The following is a 25,027-nucleotide window of genomic DNA, read 5'->3' as shown; positions in this document are numbered from 1 at the left end:
TTTGTATAACAAATTGACATCTAATGGGCAACCTCAAAGATGGTTGGATAGCGAATGTGTCACATGACCTATTGGTTTGGATCCAGCTAATTTGAAGCAATTTGTTTTTTCCTGCAAACAAAAATTCAAATCCTGGTCTTTTAAAAATGGGATAAATAGATGAGGAAAACAAGGCCTGGTAATTGCTGACACATCCTCTATAAAAGTTGGTGGTCGCTGGTCAATCAAGCCATGATAGCTCTGTGGTGCTTTCGAGGTTTCAGTCCAGCTTCTGGAATGAGGCTGTAAGTGTGTTTATAACGTAGCTCTTTTCACATTGGAGCGAATGCCACATGATTTAATTGTATAATTAGCCCCAAAGTGTTTCGCAATAAACTGCATTGGCTTCTATTACTTTCTTTGTAAAACAAGCTTCAGTTTCAAGGTTAAAAAGAGGCTAATTGGATAGACTCCAGTGGACATTGACCTGTATGGGCTAACCTTAAAAAGACATTTTCCATTTTTGTAATTAAGTGCATGAAAGTGGAAATTTGCCAAAGAAAATAACAAATAAAACCTAACAAATCAAGAAAAATAAATGGAATAAATTTACAAGAGCAATAGCTTTAAATAAACTAATTTTGCTTGACTTCCAGTCATATGACACTGATAACTGACAGATAATACTTGGCATAAATGATTTAATGCTTTTCTGTTTAACTTAGGTTTACCCTTGACCAGATCTCACAGCCAAACCTATTAATTCTGTTTTTATTTTGTTTTAATTCTATTAATTTTATTTTTCTTGATGACGTGTTAGTACTAACTATACCTGGTAAAAATGTTCACAAAAATAAAATTAATAAGATTATTTTATTAGTACTGTAGTATTTCATGAGTAGATGATTTATTTTATCTTAACCAGTATTATTCCAAAGATTTATGTGACCAGAAATATGTACAGTGCATCTGAAACACTATTTTTACAGGGTCTGATTATCAATCACAAGAATTTTAGGAAAAACTACAGGTGCGAAAAACAAATGCAGAAAAAAGTCGTAACTAAAGTATGTTAATTAACTCATGAGTTTATTGTGTGTTCATACCTAGAATACTTCAGGATAATCCACACCGGAATAAAGTCTTAAAGAAACTACAGTAAAATTGAATACAGCAAAACTAAAACAGCAACATTCTTGATAACTGCAAATAAAGAAACTATGTGAAAAAGGAAGACAGAGTCAATAACACATATGTTAACAATAGGGCGTTAGGGATGAATACAGTCGCAAAAGCAATTAGTTTTCTTTAATTGCTCTCATTGGAACAGGCAATGATAGACCTTTTAAATCTATAATCATGGACTGTATAGCCGTGTAGTTTGAATTTCCCAGCAGCAAACAGCTGCAGCTTCAAGCTGATAATAGAAGCTAAAACTAGAACCTATCACCATAACTTCACTCTCGACATACAACAGAACTGACAGCAAGACATTCCACCAAGAGCAAACATAGCTAATAAAGATGATGGGAGGATGAATGAAAAAAAGGCAAGGTGAGACCATATTAAAGACTAAACCAAGACTGAACCGTTACTGTTCTTATGCTAAATGAGCACGTCTTCATTGTAATATAAAGTGCATGTAATCAAGAACTAAATAATACGCAAAAACTGATGTCATCTGAGCTTCCTGATTGAAATCAAATATCCACTCAGCATGAAAAGCTTATGGCAGCTCCCAGCACTCTATTCTATATCACATCTTTCTCATAATCAGGTTTCTATTGACTTAACACAGAGAAAGCAATCTACTCTGGGAGCTTAATGATGGCAGCCATGTTCTTAGACACAAAACCAAGCGAACGGGGCTCTTTGACAAACAGACCGAATGAAGATGAAAATAAGTCACAAGCTTAAAAAAAGGAGAGGACATTCATTTAATGATAATGTTTGTTCAACAACAAAGAAAGATCTTTCTCCGTGCATGAACAGGGAAATTGTGTCTAATTTGGAACACAAAGTCATGGAAGCACAATATATATTCTAATGAGAAGAGAGTTTTCACACCAACTAAAGTTCACATGAGGATGGCTTCAACTTCACAATTATAGTACACACCCATACATACTTCTTAGTCATTTAAAAAAATAAAAACATATACGTTTCAACCTTACCTTTCAATGATGTCAGCAATGGTGCAGGCAAACATCTGTAGACCTTCTGGAAGCTGCAAAGCAACTGGAGAAGGACAACATAGCAACAAGTCAAATCACTTTTGCCACGAAAGGAATGTTTCATTTAAAAATGCATTATCCTATCACAAACCAGCTACTGTTGCTGTTTAATGCTCCTGCTTATGCAGGCTGTGACATTTCATGGTTAAGTGAAGTTTGTTATGGTTGGTGTAGGACCATTTTATCAGGTTACAAGAAAACCCCAAATCAATTACCCTACTTCCTTCTCCGTAGAGCACAGCCTGTCACTGCCGTCATGTGAAACCTCTTCATCCATCCTGCCCTGAAGTCAACCAACCAATTAACCTTCTAGGGATCTGCTGGTCCTGTTGTCATTCAGGATAGAAACTGCCTAATCTACTCATGTGACTTGAGAAACTCATCAAAAACCTCATTTAGCCCTAAATATATTGGCTTGTACCTCTTCATAAACCTGAATTGAGACAGAAGGATGCTTTCTTGTGATAAACCAAGCAGAAGGTCTAGGAAGTCCTTCCCTGGGATATCAAACAGCCTAAAACGATGACGGTTTTTGTAATAGTCTATTAAAATATGAAGAAAAAAAATGTGAGGGACCCTGCTCAGCTTTATAGAAAACAGCAGACTCAGTGTGAGGAGTCACACTGTTGCTGTTTCTTTTGTAGTTGTACTAATGGTTAAGTTAGATATTTTTTATTTTTTCCACACTTTATGATTCGTGCCGTTGTTTTCTAAGAATATGTGCTTTAATTGTGAGACAGTGATCTGGGTGAGGGTGATGTTATGATGGAGTCATTCGATCATGCTCCACCATACCACATTCCTCCATAACATGCCACCTTCCTGACAACCTGACTTCAGGTTAGGGCTAACAGTCACTGAATGAATTTGCTGATATTCTTGCTGTTAAAACGTCCCTAAGAACAATGCATGGAGAACGAGCGAGCTTCAACACTTTGGAACTAAAGTGTATCAGCTGTGGAGTCTCACATGACTATTAGCAGAATACTGCGGCATGGCCACTACAATGTTTCTTTAGTCTGCCACGGCTCAGTGGCACAGTCTAAGATATAAACAGTCTTTCTTTCATTAAACAAGAAAGGCATTAACTGAAAGTTTGGTCCATTGTCGAGTTGGTTTAAATATAATTGTGAGTATTTTTCTTTAGCTTTGCTTTTTGATAAACCTGTTTAATTCAGACAAAAAAATATAGAATTAAAATAGTTCTTTGAGTTACTTCTATGTTCAGTGCCATTTTTATCAGTTTAGTGTCATTTTTATCTGGGGTCTATGTTAGCATGTAGTCACAATGCAAAATGATGTTACAGGAGGTTTTCAAGTATATATCCAGACATGACAATTCAGGATGTGCATACAGCACTCTAAGGCTGTGGGGTAAAAAGCAGGACCGTATACCTGTTATTTGTGAGTCATTGGTTTAAAGACCAGGTCCAGGTCCCAGTCTAAGTCATGAAGATCATTTGAATAAAACGGAGGACTCCAAGTGATGGGGATCAATCAAAAAGTCAAACAAATTGAAATATTGTATATTGTTCTAATGTTCTTCAGCCAAGAGTTAAATTTGATGACAACAAAATTATGTCCTATTGACAAAGCTAAGACCATATATCAAAGTTTGGAATATGTTTTTAATTACAACCTATTTTGTTTAATTAGTAAAAAATAGAGATTAAAACAAGAATGTAAATTGTTAGGACTTAATGAAAATTGCTGATTATTCGAAGTCTAAGGGAAAACTTATTTATTTATCTATTTTATTCAAATATTTCCCGAGGTGTTAATGGAATTCCAAGTAGGGCAACGAGCAATCAAATGTGACATTTGGGAATTTTTTAAGAAGTATGTCTCTTGGTTTATACCATGAATAAATAATATGGGTTATACCATGAATCCAAGAATGTTTTAGTATACATTAATTCTGCCAAATCATCATAAAATAAACATGATTACATCTTGTTATAACGCACCACTGAAATATTAATGAAGTCAAGTGCAACTTCCCTTAGGATTAAAGGAAATAGGAAAAGATTATATGTTGAAGGAGATTAAACATAATAAAGATATGTAAAGGCAAAACATTGTATTAAATGGATTTTTGACTTAAAAAAAATGTTAGAAAATATTTCTATTTTATAGATGTTTTGCATGTAATGTCTTTAAACTATGACAAAGTATCAGGGCCACCATGAAAAAATAATAATTTACAAGAACAAAGTCGTAAAATTATGAGAGAAAGTTGCAAATTTGTGGGAATAAACTCATAAAATTAATCAGAAAAAAGCCAAATTTTATGAGAATCATCTCCTAGAATTATGAGAAAAAAGTAAATATTTTACAATAATAAAGTTAGAATTTCATGATATATAAACTGAGAATTTAAAATATCAAGATTCATTTTAGGAGGGAAACAGTTGTTGACTTCAGAAAAATATAAACTACAAAAATCCAAAACATTATTGTGTTTCAGTATGAAACTTAAGAGCATTGATTTCACAATTAAAGAAACAATATGTTTTTCAATGAGTCAACATTGACATTGTAAGAATAATTATATTGAAAAGAATTTGCAGGAATCTGGAAATCTTCAGAAGAAGATTCTTGACCCACAAGGAGTGGATGTCTGGCGGGCCGTTTATGCAATCAGCAGTGTAGTTGCAGAGGTCCAAATGCATTTTGGCACATCTTCTTCTTTCGCCTGTTACCCGGTTGGGACATAGGCCGCATACAAGAGCTCTCCAGCAGACTGGTCTTGGGCAAGTCTTTCCAGCTGTCCCCACGTTTTCCAGATGCTTTTGGGCCCTGCTTCCAGATCTCGGCGCAACATGTTCCTAGGTATCCCCCTTTTTCTTTTCCCTTGGGGATTCCATGTCATGTCAGTGCCTGCCTTGTAGTGATGGATGCAGGTTTTCGGATGTGGTAAACCCATCGCCATCGTCTTTTGGAGATGTATTCCTACTGGTTGCAGCTCTGTTCTCTCCCATAACTCTTTGTTGCTGATGACGTTGGGCCAACGGCACCATCATCAGCAACCAAGAGTTTTGGCACATAGATTTCTATAATAGACAAAAACTTTATGGCATTACTATAAATGGCTGCATTGAATGATGTAGCCGGTTCATCATGTGGATGGCTGCTTACACTAGCCTACTTTTTCGAAATAGCATGGCTTTTCCATTGTAAAATTACGACATTTTTCTCATAGTTTTATAAGTTTATACTTTTTTAAAACTTTTACATACATAAAACTGTTTGATTTTATTCTGCATCTATTTTTTTTTGTTTATTTGTTTTTAATTGTGAATGGTGGCCCTAAAACTCATATAAAATAAAATCTAAATAGTTATAAATAATATTGCAGGCAGTTTTTATAAAACTAAAAAGTTTAAAGTAAAATTTTGATTAGTTCATTTTAAATACTTTGTAAAACATATGAAGTTATCAGATATCAGATAAAACTCAGTCACTAATTGAGTTATGATTAGAAGGTCCAGTTATGTGCTGGCTGATCCACCACACGATAATGAGTTCCTTAATAACACGGATATACTTTAATTTTACAGACAGGATAGTGTCTGCTCAAGACATCGACAGTTCAATGTGAGACGACTGCCTCTCAGTCTCATACACACCGAGTGTGCCTGAGGACGAATGCTTTGTTTCAATCAAGCACGGCATTTTCTTCCAGTCAAACTCTGTCACACCTTCCTTCAATAAATCCATCAGTGTCTCGGTGGACATGTGTGGGTTGAAGCCGCTGAGTACAACACAAAAACGTTTTCACATGACTGGACAAGAAATAATTTCAAGACTTCAGAGGCAGACAACATTAAACGATAAAAGCTGGAGACGGACAAAAGGCCAGCGCAGGGTCGAGGGAGGTTGGGCGTGAGATGGAATGATGCTGGGAGGAGGAGCAGAGGACTTCTTTTTGATCAAAGGTTAAGGGATCACGCGGCCCTCAAACAGACAGTGAGACAAGTCGTTACCTGGAAAAGGGCAAGTTTATTAACAAAGAAAGGTTTCAGAGCACACCTCTTACGAGGCTGACAGAAGCAAAAAGCCTTCTCCATCCACTGGTCTCCGTAAAAGGTGAAGCAGAAGTCGGGAATGGGCCTATAGCTTTTTGAGTTCATTTTTGACTTTTCATGCAGTTTTGCTTTTAGTTTTGCGAACAAACCCAGCCAAACAAGCATTCAAGTTTAGAACATAAAAGATACATGTGTTAAATACTGTAAAGTTATTGCATGTATGAAAAAAAGGATAAGAACTTTTCTCTTCATACAAACACAAATAAATGTCTCAACTGTAAAATCCTAGATGTATGCATTAAATGTCAATAATTTGTCATCTTTCATAACAACTTTAAAGAAGCTTCAAATACAATCATGTCAATGTTAAAAAATATCATTAAAATGCAACTAAAATACTGAAAAAAGGATAAAGGGAATACCAGACATACCAAAGACAAGTTTACAACTAGGAATAGGAGAATAGTGAGTTTTATACTGAACTTGTAACATTTAAATGTAATTAATCTTCAGATGTTAAATATTTGCAATTTAAAACTAGAAACATGCATAGAAAGAAGGAAGTATAAAATGACTAATTCATTTTAATGCAGTAGATACCTTAAAAATATATATTTATTTGTTGGAATAGGGACATTTTTAAATAAATAATATGGCAAATAAGGATTAAAAATTATAATTTCAAAACGTAAGAGCATCCAACTATACTGTATGTTATTCTTTTATCTACAATTTAACTACTCTGCAAGGATCAGGGGGGTATTCCAGGAAGCATGTTTAAACTAGCCTGACTTTAAGCCTGAACCCTGGCTTAAATCCGCCTAAACTTGCTTATTCTGGGTATGTCGGTTCCAAAAGACCGGATAAGAGTTAGCGTAATTACGCTCGACTTGGTAACCCTGGGTTAATGCACGTGAACAGCAGGTATATAAAGACATTCTCAATAGATCGCCGATTTCTGGAGTCACCATGGAAACGCGTGGTGAAAAAAAAAGAAAGCGTGGGACGGAGTCTGAGGTTTTAATTACGGCGTATGAAGACTATACGTCCATTAAAAAAGTAACACGGCTGCATCAGCAAAAGAAAGAGTTTCTGCTTGTAGTAGAAGTACAGACAAAGTAAACGCACGAGTTTCTGATCTTGTTTCCATTTTCCTTGTGATGCATATATATATAACTTATCCAATTTTGCCAACTTAAAGGAAATACTTCTAATTTTTTACGTCTATATAACTCAATAATTGTTTATACAACTCAAATTTGATATAACTTAATTATTTGCTTCAGTTAAGATAAATCATTTTTTTGTTAAGTCAGTTTAAAAATAACGTGCAGTTTTCAGACAGTTATTTTACTTTCATTTAAATTAATTCAATCAAGTAGGTGTAACTTTTGGTGCTGCTGTTAGATCGGCACCGCAAGGGATTGTGGGATACCATTTCCTTTGCCTGTCTGGACGGATTTTGGTTTAAGTGTGTTACTGTGTTATGCCATGTTTTGCTGAGTTGTTTAGTCCTACTGTGCATGTCTCTGCACCATGAGGGAGAGTGAAGGAGAGGATGATGAGTTTATATAGCACCGCTACAAGTTTTAATTGAAATTACAATGACGGAAAATGCTTTAATGCATTTGTGCACATTGTACATTTTTTCCCGTTCTTTTTATGTTTATAAAAATGAGCATATCTGCCGGCTCAAACTTAGACATATGAGAGATCAAGAAATATAATTGATTAAGATGGAAAAAATATTAATTGAATTGGAGTAATATGACATTTAGTTAGATAAGTACGTAAATTTGAGTTGTATAAACAATTATTGAGTTTTATAGACGTAAGAAATTAGGTTGATTAAATTTAACTCAATTATTTGTTACCAATAGAAGTATTTAATTTAAGTTGGCAAAATTGGATAAGTTAATATGCGTCACAAGGAAAATGGAAACAAGATCAGAAACTTGTGCGTTTACTTTGTCTGTTCTTCTACTACAAGCAGAAACTTTTTTTTTTGATGATGCAGCCGTGTTACTTTTTTGATGGACGTATAATCTTCATACGCCGTCATTAAAATCTCAGACTCCGTCTCACCGAAGTATAGCGCTCTCTTTTTTTCTCCACGCATTTCCATGGTGACTCCAGAAATCGGCGATCCATTGAGAATGTCTTTATGTACTTGACATTCTCGTGCATTAACCCAGGGTTACCAAGTTGAGCGTAATTACGCCAACTCATATCCGGTCTTTTGGAACCGACATACCCAGAGTAAGCAAGTTCAGGCGGATTTCAGCCAGAGTTCAGGCTTAAAGTCAGTCTAGTTTAAACATGTTTCCTGGAATACCCCCCAGGTCGACTCTCCAGGAAAAGTTAGCGACAAATTGGTGCAAATATGGAGCTAAGATTGATCTATTAGGCTTTGATAAAATAGTATAGAAAAAAGAATTATTAAAAATCATCCGAATATTTCAATACTACAAAAAAATAGTTCATTTTTAAGTCATGTAGACTTCCTGGCATGCCATCTGTCCATTTGTACTCGAGGCAGAAAAGAACAGAAGGACGACATGTTTTTACATTTTATTTATCATGGATGATTGTCTTTTTGGGGCTTTTTTTACTCTTAAACTGACAGCATTTGTACCAACACAAACATTAAACAGCAATCTCTCCTTTAGCTGTTCACTTCAACTCACAGAACTTTATTTTTAACAACTTTTTCTTCTGAAATCATTTATTTTTTTTATCAGACTGTTGACTTTATTAAAAAAAAAAAAAAAAAAATCAACCTTAATCCCAAAATATTTTGACTTGAAGTCCTAAGACAGTTTATTTTTTTCTAAAGTGATACTAAATTACATTATATGGAATGGATATGTGATCCCTATGGAGGATAATGAAATTTAGACTTAAAAAAAAAACATTTTAAAATCTTTATATGTCTGTGAACACATGTGAGACCAGCCCAAGCATTTCTAGAGGTTGGCACACCTGCTGATGATTAGTTCATCAGGGGCTGATAATTAGCAGCATCTGGTTGCAATTAACCCTGTTAAGTCGTCTAAATGCAGTAAAAAGCTATAAATAAAGTATTATCCTTTTTTCAAATTGGCATGTTGCTTTTTTTGTTGTTGCATAAACACCCGCTCTTAATGTGCTGCTCAGTTTATGTACGTTTAAAAACCAAACATTAGGCTGAAATAGTGGATAGTTACATTCGGTGCTTACTTTGGGTCAGTATTGATTTATTAAAACTTTGCCACACCAGGTCTTTTGGGATTTTTGTTGTTTTTCTATCAACTTGAAATGAAATAAAAATAAACGCAAACTAAGTATTTAAGTTGATGTTAACTTTTAAAAACCTCCTGCATTTAAAAATGTATAAAGTATAACTTCCTCATCTAAGAGAAATCTGTTCTTGTTGATGAGAGTTCTTTTACATTCTAATGACAACTAAAAGTTATGCCAAAATAATACATCCATTTCTTTAGAAACACTGAAAAAAGAACTGTATGCGTAGATTGTTAAAAAAAAGAAGAGTTGGAGCACTAACACTTTGATTTAGGGTAGGGGTGGGCAACGCCAGGCGTCAAGAGCTCATGTGTCTGTACAACGTGAAACTAGGTTGCAGGAACTAGATATTAATTTTATTTAGAACTTTTTCCAAGCAAGACATGCACTGGTCATTTAACATCTGCCATTAAATAATTTAGCATATAACAGTAGTCTGGACGCATATGCAACATCTGGACTTTTTTGGGCCATCGCAGCTTTTGCTTGTTGACTTGCTTGGAGGCCTTTTTTTAGCATTACACTGGCACCAGCATACTTTATAAATAACTTTACTCATCTTTATCATTCTTCTTCATGCAACAGAAGCTGTCACTTTTATAAGAAACAAGGTCCTTGGTTTGAGTTCACTGGTCAATGTTTATTTTTAAACTTTTCTTGTTTGAAACAAGTCAACTATTGTCTTTCTCCATTTTCTCATTCAGCTAAGGCGCATTTTCATAGACAATAGTACAGTAAAGCACCAGACTGTGTAATACACAATAGAGATGTTTTTTTCAAAGAAATGATTGATTTGTTTCAGCCCAGGTCTATCTGCATTTACATTTTTTTATGTCAAGATGGTACTGAGAACAACGGGTATAGATGTAGCACCTAAGGAAACAACAATATGCAAAGATCAAAGATTACCTGCAATAAAAGACCACCAAAGCTTTCCTGTGCATCTCTTTGCATTCCAGCACCATTAACTTGTATTTTAGCTTTCCCAAACCATCCCGCTTCAGTAGAACTAAACAGATCAGAACTCACCTCTTTTAGCGTTTGCCTGTCTCACGCGCCAAACTGTCTTGTGGATCTCAAAGTTATAATTTGAAGGCAGGGCTTTCATAGCGTCTTGTAGCTCAGGATCTTGGAGGATGTCATTAGGGATTTGATTTGCTACCCGTCGAGGGCCTCTGGCTAGAGAGAAAATGAAAATACTTAGAAGAGGACAACCTTACCAATACAAGGATTTAACACTAAATATGATATTCTTTCAAAAGCACCAAGATCCATTATAAGGTTTGGAAAACAGAGTAAGAACAATTTACAATAATTGAATCCTAACAGTGTTATATTTTACATAATAATGTTAACCTCTCTTACTTTTGACAGCAGCACATACGTCCCTTTCAAAATAAAATCCACCCTGTGTCAAATAAGGTCCTCCTGCTGGAGCAGATTTACTTGAATTTACAATGAAATAAGTCAAGCATAGCATTTAGTATCACCATGGCTTTCATGTTTGTTTGTTTGTTTGTTTGTCTTTTATTTATCCAGGGAGGTTGATTGACCTGTGTTTGCATCCACAATACAACAGAGCAGAACTAGACAATGTTGTGCAGCAAAAAGATGACACTTTGTACTTTAAACTTATTCTTACAGTAGAATAAATGTTTTACCATTATTCTGCTTAATTATCTGACATGTTAAAAATCTAAACAGCAATCACAAAACTTAATTTACTAAAACAAATGACCCTCAGGTTGCAGACCCCTGCCCCAAGAGAACAGTTCCTAGACCTTGGTTCTCAGATCCTCCATACTGCATGTTTACAATCACATCTGATTCACATCTGCAGTATGGAAGCGATTCGCTTCTTCCCTTCCATACTGCAACAGCCTTCAAGTTCCAAGCATATAAGTGTCTAAGCAGAAGAACACAGATGTGTTCAGGACCAGAAACAAGAGATACTCTATCTGATATAATTTAAGTTCTCTTAAGTGATTAGATCATCAGTGAACACGTTATCAGACGAAAGGAAGTGTGTTTTATTTTGTCAATTAACTAAAGTAAGTCATTTTCAACAAACCTACACGTTTGTTTTTTAATGAATATAGGTAATACAAGTGTGGATGTCCAACTATTAATTTATATAATACATCCAACTGTGGAGGTGTTTAGTATTTTATGCTTAATTATATTCACGAGGTACGTCTGTGATTTGACTTAGGACTTAATCGTCGCATTATTCATTTTAAAATCAGTTCAGCGATGGTTAAATAAATCCCAAATAGCTCAACTGTGTTTTTAAAACTTATTATGGGGACTCCAGACAGCACATGCTACACGTGTTTGTTAGCATTTCCGCCATCTGAGCTACAACAAGCACGAGCTCCTAAGCTAACTACAACAGCGCATTTATCGAGGTCCTTTTTAAAAAAGCGATTAGCTTAATTTACCTGATGTCTTTTTAACAGGGGCAACCTGTATTTCACCCGAGGACGCTGCCATGTTTTGGATGTAACGAAGGGGAAGGCGAAAGCAATCGATTGAGGAGGAAAGGCATGACGAGAGGAGCACCGATGCAGTCGATGGCTCTGAGCGAGCCAGATGTGGGTTGACATGTGATTGAAGCATCATTTTTTTATCTTTATTAGTCTTTTAAAACCTTTTATGAAGCATTTAAGTTTCTTTGGGAAACATATGAAATTAGTTTATGTGTGCACGCATTATATAACATGTAGAAAATATGTAGATATTATTCCATCAGTAAACAAGATGCAGAATTTATAATCACTTGTTGCACCATGCCATCTGATCTTTTTGCAAGCATTTGTAAAATAATTTCCCCTGCAGGTATTGTTAATTCTTTGTTACTTCTTACATACCTGTATACCATATTCACTTATTCTAAACGTTTTATTTTTTTAAATAATCAGATGAAGAACACATTCCGAATTAGATCAATGAAACTAAATGAGATTTGTCTTTTTGTGGTAACACAATTTACACCTAATGATAATGTTTTGATGTATTAAAAATGTGTAAATATGATATTAAGCAAATAAAAAAATCTAAAGGTTATCTTAATTTCCATTCTAGACTATTTACAAAGGAGATAGATGCATTGACAGTGCATATGGTCATGATCTTGATCTTATGAACATAAAAAGATGAAAAAGTATTTCTTTGGCAAAGGTTTAGGCCAAAGAATGAAAAAAAGCTGTAAACATGGATGATTGAGTGAAAAGAATTTTACTGATGCAAGGGTAAATTACCTTGTTACCATATTCTATTAAAAACAGCAGATATGTAATAAATATTAAAACTACACTTAAAAATGGACAACAGCGATAACTATTGCACATGCATTGTAATATAGTATGTTTGAGCTACAGTAGCATCTTTCTTATTTAGTTAAAAAAATATATCTAAACAAAATATGAAAATAATCCTATAATATTCATAAAGAAAAAGCCTACACTGTCCCATTTGAAATTCGTCCTTTAAAATGCACTATGGAGACCTGAAGGAAACGGCGCACAGTGAGTGTGTTTGTTGGGGTGGCGCAGACACAGCTTTTAAGAGGGACGGAGCTCCATGCTTCCCGCCCGGTGGAGGGTTCAGACGTCCTCCTTGCACTTTTCCCTCCCTGCGCGCACCAGGCATCGGATAACGCGGACAGTTCCTCACTGATAAGACAGACAAACTGGAAAAAAGGAGACTTTCATTAAACCAGGATCTTTGCAAATAGGGGGTTTAAAGAGTCAGCGGCTGGAAATGAATCCCAAGAACAGAATCTGCGTAAGTCAGAGCTCGATCAGACATCCTCTGACTCACTGACAGATGAATGGCCACTTGGATGTAAAGATCTGTTTTCTTCGGAGTCTGTCTGCAGCCTGAACTGATCTGAAGCCTGCGCGGTCATGTGGGTCTGAACGGCTTCCAGCGGTTGTGCTTGTGGGTCCGCCCAGCACGGACAGAGTTTGGCTCTGGTCGGATAAAGAGGATCGTTCCTGTCCCGTTTTCTGCGCCTCATCAGACTTTTGGACCACCGGAGAGATTGTTTCCGTTTGTCTTTGGGTGTTCATGACAGCCGCGCAGCTCTGCCTTTTCAACTCATCCCGAGAGGAGCGCGTGAACATTCAGAGGAGCGACTGGTGACTGACATCTGCGCAAAGACGCGCGGATCTCCAAATCAACTTCCAAAGTAAAGCGCGCAAGTTTTACGCCTGGAATATATGAATAGATGATTCGCGCAGGACACAGGAAGACGCACACTTAGACCTACACAATGTTCAAAAGGGGTGAGTGAATCTATCCCTACTAGGTTCATTTTCCCTCTACAGGATTACGAGGCATAAAGCGGATTGTGCGCTGCTTTAATTTGTCTACTGCATGCCCTCTTCACTGTTCCAAACAGATGTTGAGACATGACTCGTTTCTAATGAACCACAGTGCCCTGCAGATGTGTTATTATCCAGGCGATGCGCCATTTAAGGCGCATCTTTCATTTGCCCGACACAGGCAGCAGGTCTGTGGGGATGAAATATTCATCTTTGTAAGGATACACGGGGATGTCTGCGTGATATTAATACAGCTGATGCCGCACTGCAGTTTATGAGTTGTGCACAGGTCACAAGGCTATCTCTGTGAGAGATGTGGTCTGCTGAACTATTATTTGTTGTTTCCTATGGATTCATTAAAGTGTGATGGAGCACAGCATATGATGCATGGTTACTTAATACCTTTAGTGTCCTCTGTTTATGAATGGTACTCATCTTTAGATATTCACCGAAACAGACTCGTTTGCTGTTTCTTTTCCTCCGGAAGCTTCTCTTTTCTTTTACTCTAGTCTTTAATTGGCTTTAGATCTGGATAACTGTCTGCACAGTGGGGAGAGGAGGACCTCTAATGAGAATGAATTACAGTCCTGCATGATCCCACTGTGCTATTATGACAGACCAGAATAATAGTGGAATTAAACTGTTTCTCATTTTTCTGTGTTCACTGCACATCCCTGAGAGACCAGCAGCCCTTGACTCCAGTCCAGAAGCTACATTTTGCTTTATATGATAGCATGTCAGGAAAGTAAAACTATTGGCTGGCTTTTTCATTTTATTTTATTTTTTTTGGGATTGTTTCTAAATTAAACAAGAGTCAGATTTGATATTACACAAGAAAAGGCAACATCCTTGTTGGAGGTCACAGAAAAACACCCACAAGTCACTTTGTGTTTGTGTTTATCTAGCCTGTCTTGTGGAAAACCATCTTTTTAGAGCATGTTTGTTTCTGCCATGTACCCTGAAGGCAGACACGTTTTCTTTGCTGCCATAAGATCAATTTTTGTTGTTTCAACAGCTGAAATATGCATTGATGCCTTTTTAAAGCAGCATCAACTTTGGGGAAAGGCTTCAAATCTACACTTACATTTTGATGACTTAAAATCAACATGAACTTATTTAGACTATGAGATTCTTTACACATTTAGATTTTTTTTTTAATATTGAAGTTGTAGCAAATTTTTCAGTTTTGGGCCACACTAAACACTCAAAGGAATAACACAAAATCAACAATCGTCAGTGAAAAGCCTGTCCACAGTCAGCATTCGTTTTTTGCTCCAGCTGATGGCTAAATAGAGAAGTGGAAGGTGCAGAGGTCATTTGCATCCAACAATTTTGTAATCCAAACATGCCCTGTCTTTGCTTGGGTGCGATCTTTTTGTATCTGGATCAGTTTTCTTAGCTCTCCCCAGTGCCGGGCAGAAAAATCACTTAATTCGAGATGAATGACTTCAAAGCACACATTTCGCAAGTCTGCCAAAGCTCAGTTTTCAAACATGTCTGAGTCTAAAATGGTGAGAAAAAATGCGTCAGCTTTGGCAGGAGCTGTTCTTTAGTGAATCCTTTTTTTTTTTTGCACCTAAAACAAAAACAAAACATTTAAGTGAACCTAACAGAGGGAGGGACACTGCAATTGCTATAACAGATGCATTCATAAACAAATAAAACATTCCCACCTCCACATAAACAGGTTATATCTGGATGATTATCCCTATTCATGGGATTTCTTCACACTTTGTAAGCATTTTATTTTGTGTGATTGATTGTTGTTGCAAAGTATGATCAGTGACAGTTTACGGCAATTCCTTAATATTGCTGTATTATTTGATCTTGGGTCCTCGTTTCTAATTAAAGTTTCATTTGTGATTCTCCCTTTTCTGCCTTTCTTTTAAACGGTTAATAATGGAGCACGCCTGCTTTTGGACGTCTGTGAATTTACCCAGGCATGCGAGCACACATCACTCCACCTCTGTCTTTCCTTCTACGCCCGTGTTTTCACCAACTCTGTTTCCCTCAGAAGCAGTCAGCCACAGAGACGGCACATGGAAAGGTTTGTCAGAGCAGCTCTGAGACTATGGGGCAAGATGTCCTCACTGCATTTCCTCTCTTTTGGCAGTGCTAAAATTGATGTTAAATGATATCCTGGTTTGTTGGATGAGACTAATTTAAGATTTAGTTTGTGGAGGCACCTAGTCAATCATTTTAAATGCATCTCTTGACCTATTCACTAAGACCTGCAGGGCTTCAAACTATTAAAACTTTTTTAGGTTGTTGGGTGAGTTTCTGTTCCTGTCATCGAAGCATGCTAATTCAATTAGTATAAAAGTATGATATGGAATTCAGTAAAAAGCTACTGTTTTGACATTTTATTGTTTTTAGCACATAAAAATAGAATTGGTCAAGAAACGTTTAAACTTATAAAATAGTCATAACCAGATTGCTTGTAAATGTATTATTCTGTGAAAATAACAAAAGAATAAAAAATCACATGACTTTAGTTGAAGTGAGACTCTAAAGTAAGATTAAAAACAAATGAGGTAGCAGGTGTTGTGTAGATAATGTTGGTTCTGCAAAGCGTATCTGAAATGTAGGATGGCCCTGAAATGCCAATTTACATCAACAAATCACACAACACAAAAACATGTAAAAAAAAAAAAAAAAAAAAAAAAAGCAGAAAAAATATTTACATTTTAAAAGTCAAAACAAAATTGCAGAAACCAAAGTTAACGAAAGAAAAGCATTTCAAAACAAAACAAAAATCCATAAATCAAATAAAAATGTTAAAAAATGAAACTAAATAAGAAACTGGAAAAGGTATTCTGGGACATCAGTGACTGGATGATGTTTGAGAAGAGGGAAAGCTTTGCCCAAGTTGTGGTACAGAGTTGATTGAGCAATCGCCAACTTTTGCAGAGGCTGTGGCCAGAAGCTTAAAGAGATATCTTCTGTCAGAAGAGATTGCTATCACAAATAACTTCTGGATGAAAAGGTCAGCAAACCTAATCATCCAATGAGTGAGGTCTGATAATGCCTCTCTTGTACAGTTTCTTAGTTAAAAAGGGTATTTTGATATATGCTTTACTTTGGCTTTAATACAGCGCAGATTCTAGATTTTTAATATTTCATTTGGTAGTAAGAAGCAACATATAAAAAGCTTTGATTTTTGTACATTATGTGTGACGTCAAACTTTGTCAGCTATAAATTAGTCTGATATACTAAAACAGGGCCATAATTTACTGAAGTTTTAGACTATTGCATGGAAAATGGTGCACGCAATCCATTCAGCAGATTTGCTGCTGAAAAATAATCTGGGCATTTCTGGCAGAATGCTCAAAACACTGGGAGCAGTAAAACAGAAAATATGTAAATATCAAATGCAATGGGATTTACCAAACATGGAGCAGGGTTGCAGCTGGTGTTTATAAGTCTGAATGTCGGGTGCAAACTGCAAGAATTTTATAAACATATGGCTGCAACATGTGTTTAACAAAAGGATGGTGTATTTTTCTGATCATGTAAATACTTTAGAAGCCTAGAGGCAAAAATTGTTGAGACATATGCTATTGCATATCCAGTGTTACAATGTTTGTGCTTCTTGATAAGTTAAGGGCTTTTATTGAATTGATAATGAGTAATTAAAGCTGTCTTCCATTTCCCCCCCATTTTTCTCAATGTCAAATTTTTACATTGGACTTTTATTTTGTGCAAAGTCTGATCCTCTTCTTCATTTTTCCTCTACTCCTCTTCCTCTTCAGGCCCTGTTGGCTGCTTGGCTTTAGGGCAGCAGACATTGAAAGCCTTCACTCTGTCAGATGTATTCTTTTTGTGAGGGCATTATTGGCTATCCTCTGTGCAGATCCAGGCTGACCAGCAGCCCAGTGTGGGCTTCAATGAACTGAGGTCCCACCTTAGTGCTTGTGTCACAGAAAAAAAAGGGCATCTTGGGGATAATAGATGGTAGACCATCTTTAAAGACTGCAGAGCATTTGTTCCAGGAGGGCATTATCCCTTGTGCCTTTTTTTTTCTCTACGTAGGATTAATTTGCTTTGCTTGATTTGACTCAAACGTACCACTTTGTTTTAATAGTCTGGAACATGTAGACTGGCATGAAATCACCTGTCTGTAGAGGTGGTCTCGGTCCACTTTTTTAACGGAAATTGATTGCGATATGAAACCCAGCCCAATTTCAAACATCATTAGCCTTTTTGAAGCTTACAAAGGACCGTAGCCAGGCATTTAAGGGAATAAACAGACATGTGAGTCACTAGAATCCATGAGCCATGGACAACATGAGCAGCGAGAAATACAGTATGGCTAGAGAAAACACAAAATGCATTTTTGAAAACATAAAAAAACAACTTTTGGAGCTAGAGAAGGGAAGAATAAAAAGCAAAAAAACTAAACTATGTCAAACCCACTCATAGAATTGAGCTGAATTAAAGACCTACTCCAATGAGAATGGTGTTTTTGGTGTTTTTAACATGTTCTTGTGGCATTTTCTTCTCAGGATAGGGGACACGAATAAAGAAAATTCAGATTATAATTTGTTTTCTGAGTATTTCTTTAATAAAGTTGTTGTAAGTGAGGAGCAGACGCAGAAATGTCATTGGAAAAAGCTTATAGGTGTGACGTAAAAGCTATTAAAGCAAGCCACAAGCTCCCTGCTCAGTTCTATTCTGATGCAACAAGATGTTTGTGTTTGTTTTCCTCATCCAAGCTGGTATCTGGCAACAAAACTGGATGGCTCCAATATTGTTCACCAGTTTTGTTACACCAGTAATGTTAGGTTGAGGTTGTGAGGGGCTGTAACATAGTGTAAACAGGGAGCTCTCAGTAATGGATTAGCAGAATGGGAGCAGAGTTGCTTCACGCCAATGGTCCCGCCTACAACTTGGAGGCAAATTTCTAATGAACTGCCACTCAACTATATCCTAAAACCACATAATTATAAATAAAAGACCACTGGGAGTGCTTTTAAGATAGCTTAAAACATTATCGGAGTTGAACTATAAGCAGAAGTTTTAGTTCTGGCCCATAGTTTCACAAACTTGATTTGATATGTGGAACAGGGCCAGCTCTTGGTCCTACGGACAATGTAAATATCAACAGCCAAAAGATGAAGGGTCATCCTGCCCCATTTTTGTGCCACTAACCAGAGAGTAAGAGAGAAACAGACCTGGAAACAGCTGCTGTTCAAAAGTGATCCTCAGGAGCTTGTAACAATCACAAGAGAACAATTATAGAAACAAAGGCTGCATGCAAGACCTCCATGATTTTTTTTTTTTAAGCTGTAATGCACCACCCTCAGTATATTTGACCAACAAGTGGAGCAATCAGCACATAAGTACTCTTGGAAAAGTTCACACTCAATACAAACCAAACGAGCAGACAAACAGAGTTTTATAGTGTGTAAATATGTCATGTTTAAACACACGTTAATCCTAATGAAATGTTATGTGATTTTTATTTTTCTTTAAAGCTGCAATTTTCTGCTGTTCATTGGGAATCCTGATAAATTGGGCTTTATTCCTCGTTGTAAAATTGGTTGCCTATAAAATCACAAAACAATCGTGCTTGCATACATTTTTGCAAACACATCCACACAAAAGGCAGCATTTGCTTTTTGTAAATATCAGACTTGCAAGATATGTCTAATTAGGGAATTCATTTTGGCTGAATTCATTTAATGCAGCAGAAACACTTTAATAGAATTCAGCTGAAAGAGAACATGGAAAATTGCAACAACACTGCAGATTATGCAAGCCCTATGTTTGTGCATAAACGCAAACACATCAATAAATGTATGAATGCCAATTAGTTCAAAATTTGAACCTTTACATGAAAATACAACTTAATTTATTTCCTAATCTTCCAGCTGCAGAGATTTAATAGAATACTCAGGGGAAAAAATCTGCTGTGACTCGGACACATTTCGAAAAGGAGATGTAAATGCATGCATCAACTCCAAGAGTTGCACATTGCTCATGTGGTTTTCAAAACTTGCAGTCTGGATTGAAAGATTTTCAATCAGTAACTTCAGCACCAAAGGAATCACCTGTCACCTCCACTCCTCAGCGTCCCAGCTATGCTCCACTTTAAAATCAACGAGTTCCGGCTCTGAACCATCAGTGCTGTTTTGAAGATTATGAAGCGAAACTGCAGAATAGATAGTCAGCATTTTTTTTTAGCAATGTAGATGTATTTAATTCAAAATCCACAAACAGTTGCCTCAAAAGAGATTCTGAAATAGTTTTGCACAAATGTTTTCCAAAGATCACAAGGTTACAGTATCAAAAGTGTTGATTCCTCACATATTCATCGCCCTAATGCTCTGCGTTGGCTCTGTGACATCCCTCCCTGTCAGCTCTGTACTGCTGTTCTTTACAGGGTGACTTGTTCCTCTGCTAAAAGGCAATGTGGACAGATGACAGGAGGTTAGGTGAAAAGGACATCTGAACAGAAACGAAGGGCAATAATGCAGAGTGAGGCAAAAAATATAATAATGATACAATGCACATTTTTAAAATGAATTTAATATTAAAATTTAAAAATATTATTTTATTTTTAATTTTTAAATTAAAGTAAATAAATAAATCACTTGAACACAACATTTTATTACTATGTGCCACTGAAGGAGCCACTTTTGATTAGAGGAAACACATTTTAAGAAAAACTATTTTAAAAACCCACTCCGATGAAAACTCCATTTTTGTGTGTGTGTTTTTAACATGTTCTTGAGGCATTTTCTCATGGTGGAGAAAATGTATATAGAAAATTAAGATTAAATGCATTTCTGAGTATTTCTTTATTAAAATCATTGTGAATAAGGAGCAGACAAAAATATGTCCTTGCAAAAGCCTTCTAGGTGTGAATTATGACCTGTCCGCCCCCTCCATTCTGATGCATCCACTTGTAGACGTCTAGGTCCATGTAAGTCTTTGTTTTCCTCATCTGAGCTGGAATCTGGCTTAAAACTGTACGGCTGGACAGCTCCAATATTGTTCACTATTTTTTTTGCACCAGTAATGTCAGGTTTGGATTGTGATGGGCTGTAAACTAGCAGGAGAACAGGTAAACAGATGGATTGGAAATGGGGGAGGGCTTACTCTCTAGACCAACTGAACTACAGTCCTATGTAGTAAATGACAGTTTATTTATTTATTTATTTTTATTAAAAAATTGCATAATCCCGATTAAAAGACCACTGGGAACGCTTTTAAAATAGACCAAAGGATGATAAGAGTGGGACTTTGAGTAGAGATGCCATGACTCAACTTCAAGACTAGTCAGTACATAAGAAAATAGAGGAAAAAAAAAACATCTCAAATGTTGTTCCCCTAAATTATCTTGGAAAACAGAGTGAAAGATAACTGACATAGAACAATTTCCAATTATTGCAGAGCTGGGTTACATTATTAGACTCCCAGACAGTGGGCCTTAGGCTCTGCACTGCATCCCAAATGCCCAATTTAGCCAGAGGAGATTCTTGAAACCCAAAAGTCATTCATTTACTACAAAATACCCTGGAGTGTTTCAGCATAAGACTCTGACAGGGTTTAATCATGGGACACTGAACAAAAGATGACAAATATTTATTGTGAGAGAATGATCAGAGAAGACAGTTTTACTAGTGCAGATCCTCTCCCTTTTTACAAAAAAATAGTTTTTTCCTCTTCTGTGAATCTTTTTAGTTTTGGTGGTCAATTGGAGGTCAGATATTCCTGCTTTGAAGGAAGGGGTTGTGTTTTTGCAGTCTAAAGATACACCTGATTGATTAAATCTACACAAAAACAGGACATCAGTGGGAGCCACCAGTGAAAATTGCTGTGGAAATCTAGAAAAATCAGCTCATCTATGTGTTCTAAAAAAAATACAGGATTATTGTACAAATGTTTTTTCCCTCGTCCTTTGTTGTGTAAATGAGATGCAAGGATGGTCATTAGTGGATGGTAATGAGGTGAAGGAGACAAACAACCTAAGCCCTGTTGGTTTTTCTATTATTAATAATTAATTTGTGATTAAGTGGCTAATTGGAGTTTAAAGGTCATTGTCAGCTAGAATGCCATGAATCTTAGGAGACAGAAGGGAAGAAGTGAGTGGGGGGTGGCGGGTGACAGAGTCCAGGATCCTGTTGACAATGATCCCAGGTGCTTTCCTTTTGCTGTCAGTTCTCCCCTTTCTAGAGATATCCTCCCCAGGCGACGTTGCCTTTGTGTGCTGAGGACAGCACTTCAGTAGGAACAGCACCTGTGCATCTGCCCTTTTGGCATTGAGAGTATGAAGTGGCACTTTCATTGAAACAGAGAAGGGGCCAAGAAAATGTGGAAGGTGATGTCTATGACACGCATAGTTTCTCTTCATGTTATCGGAAAATCAAAGGAGCCGGGATGTCATTTGGATTTCGCATGCCCTCACAATCACAGGGATGGCCTTGGGTAGAATACCTCGCGAATGCAAGGTCTCCTGACCCCAAGCACACAAATACCATGACATGAAGACATCAGCAAATTCAATCTAGAGTTTGCAGGTTTAAAGATGCTCCCAGGTAGAAGTTCCTGCATGGTGTGGCGAGACAGATTAAAAAAACAACCAGCAGGTAATCTGATGAAGACAGGGCACATCTATCACCTTTACCTTTTGAGGCTCCTGTCCCTATGGCTCCCACTCACCTTTTGCTCTGCAGCTCCCCCAGTTTTGGCGTTAATGAGACAAGCTCTTGTCACAATCCCATCTGAGCTTGGTGCGTGTAATATCTCACGTGTCCGTGTTCCGGCTACTGCTATCTGTTCTTAGACATCTGACATGGTTCCGGTTAATTTTAAGGGAACACGGTAATTGGGCCAGCCTGCTGGAATCACATGACAGTTTAGTTTGGCAATTTAATATGGCAACTACAGAGCCATTTAGAAACCACATGAGCCACTCAAACCAAAGTAGAGGGATGGATGTAATTTTGTTTAGATTTACAATAACTAATTTTGGAAAAGGTGATTCATAATGGGGTATCTTTGTGTTCAAATATGTCTCAGAAGCACCAGAACCTACCTTATGGCATATTTATAGAACAAAATGATAAGATAAAGCTATTTCGATATATATAGGGCTGCACGGTGGCACAGTGGTTAGCTCTTGCCTCACAGCAAGAAGGCCCCCAGTTCAAGTCCCAGCTAGGGGATCTGAACTATAACATCAATGGGGGACCTTTCTGTGTGGAGTTTGCATGTTCTCCTCAAGCAAGCATGGTTCTCTTCGGGGTCTCCGGCTTCCTCCCACCGTCCAAAAACATGCTTCATAGGTTAATTGGCAACTCTAAATTGTCCATAGGTGTGAATGGGTGTGTGGTTGTGACCCTGCAACAGACTGGCGACCTGTTCAAGGTGTCCCCTGCCTTTGCCCATAAGTGGCCGGGATAGTCTCCGGCAGGCCCGTGACCCCGAAAGGGAACAAACGAAAGAAGATGAATGAATGAATATTTCAATTAAAAAGTTTAAATACCCACTTCGATGAAAAGCGTGAATTTTGTGTTTTTTCCGATGGGGGACACATATTAAGCAAATTAAACACAAAATTACTTTTCTGAGTATTTTTTTTATTCAAATCGTTTAAATCAGGAGCAAACTAAAAGGCTGTTTGAAGAAGAGCTTATTTTTGACTTTGTAAATACGCTGGGCGGGTCACAAGCTCTCTACTCTGAGTTATCAGCAGTGGGGAGGGGAAGGGGGTGGAGGAGTTGTTCTGCTCTAACAGTTCCACCCACAACTCAGAAGGGAAATTCTAATGAACTACTGCCATGCTGCAGAAACTATGTCATATAAAAAAAATGGTTGTTTTTCATTTTGTCTAATTAAGAACACTCGAAACGTTTTTAAAATAGCTAAAAAATTAAAAAATTAATCAGAGTGGGCCTTAAAATAGGATTTTCCAGAGAATATCAAAGATTGATAAACATTTCAGATCAGTAAATTGGATGGCTTGTATTGCAAGGTTTTCATCATACAGATGTCATTATACTGATATTAGTAAAAAAAATATTAGGATGGTCTTCATCTCAGTCCCTTAAACCAGCCTGGTCTTGTTTTGACCTCAGAAGAGAGATATGAGATTAGACATGACCAATTGCATTTTATCACCTATTTTTGATCTCTGTCAACAATAAAAAATAGAAGTCCTGCTGTGCTTGCAGCTTCCTTCGTCAAATTAAAACTAATTTTTGGTCAGAACAACCCCCCCCCCCCCCCCACACACACACACACACACACACAGCCCCTCCCACACACTACATCTACATTTAAGTGTTCTGAATGAGACCAAAGTCCTTGACATTTTTCTGTTTTCCCTTTCTAAAAACACTGCTGCCCTGCCGTGGTCCTCACTTATGAAATGCATTCAAGCCATTACAAGCTTGCATCATTTAAAAAAAAATAATTGGGAGGCTCACAATAGAGGTGCAAGGTGCTGTTTTGTGTGGCAGAGATAAGCTTTTAATTATTCAAGTTTTCCAGGGAAGAGCATTAAGTCTATGCTGCTTTCAGCCGGTGGATTGTGACACATGGCCCGTGTTTACAATATCTCAGCACTGTGCTCCATTGCCTCTTGAGCCTCCTTAACTGATGTTGCTGTGCAGTTTTCTTCTCGTGCTTGTTTATTTATTTCTGGGCGATAGGTGTTGTCGGGAAGAGTCTGCATCTGGAAGAACAGACGGCGGAACGGCGAAATCTGGAGCAGGTTTCTATAAAATCGAATCGCCTTGATCCTCCTGGATTTTGGCTGCTTATTCTAATGTCATTTTTTTGATTTGCTCAGGATTTAATCCTGGTGGATCATTTTAGCACAGAGAGCGCTCTTTCATCTTACTGTTACTGACCGTCATTTTAGGGAAAACAGAAGGGAAAAAAATATGCCACTTTAAATGCAGCTTGAATGAACAAACGCGCTGGTTCTGTTTTCTTTTTATGAGGTGTAGGAAGTTTATTTTTCCTTTTTTTGTTGCAAAGTTGGAAAGCTTTAAGCTGTTTTTATGAGGTTTCTTTCCATCTGCTTTGGTTGGCAAAGGGCATGAGGAAATACAAAGCGGCAACCTAGTTCGCCTAAAGTAAAATACAGGAGAAAATAAGAAAAAGAGGGGGAAATGGGCCAGGCTACTAGTCACCACCATGTATTTTTTGCCTCATAGATGC

The 25,027-nt window shown here is 37.0% G+C and overlaps 2 protein-coding genes across 6 annotated transcripts in view; one reads left to right on the top strand and one right to left on the bottom strand.

The window, feature by feature from the left end:
- Nucleotides 1-13,145, bottom strand: part of dph1 (diphthamide biosynthesis 1) — a 52,296-nt gene extending 39,151 nt beyond the window's left edge. The window contains exons 1-3 of one of the 5 annotated variants that reach the window (XM_011482411.2): nucleotides 13,032-13,145; nucleotides 10,553-10,702; nucleotides 2,154-2,217 (exon numbers count right to left, since the gene is read on the bottom strand). In XM_011482411.2, the coding sequence (XP_011480713.1) occupies nucleotides 2,154-2,217; nucleotides 10,553-10,631 (143 nt within the window). In that variant the 5' untranslated portion in view covers nucleotides 10,632-10,702; nucleotides 13,032-13,145. Of the gene's footprint in view, nucleotides 1-2,153; nucleotides 2,218-10,552; nucleotides 10,703-11,964; nucleotides 12,173-13,031 lie in introns of those variants that run through there. The other 4 variants (XM_011482409.3, XM_020708183.2, XM_004075332.4 and 1 more) reach the window with 4 other exon arrangements.
- The window catches only part of rtn4rl1 (reticulon 4 receptor like 1), a 184,129-nt gene continuing 172,185 nt past the window's right edge, over nucleotides 13,084-25,027 (top strand). The window contains exon 1 of the mRNA XM_011482412.3: nucleotides 13,084-13,812. Within this exon, the coding sequence (XP_011480714.1) occupies nucleotides 13,800-13,812 (13 nt within the window). The 5' untranslated portion in view covers nucleotides 13,084-13,799. The remainder of the gene's footprint in view (nucleotides 13,813-25,027) is intronic.

The sequence above is a fragment of the Oryzias latipes genome, chromosome 13, assembly GCF_002234675.1.
Source record: "Oryzias latipes chromosome 13, ASM223467v1".
Taxonomy (NCBI): domain Eukaryota; kingdom Metazoa; phylum Chordata; class Actinopteri; order Beloniformes; family Adrianichthyidae; genus Oryzias; species Oryzias latipes.
The sequence above is the reverse complement of the archived record's forward strand: the minus strand, read 5'-3'. Positions and strand labels throughout refer to the sequence as shown.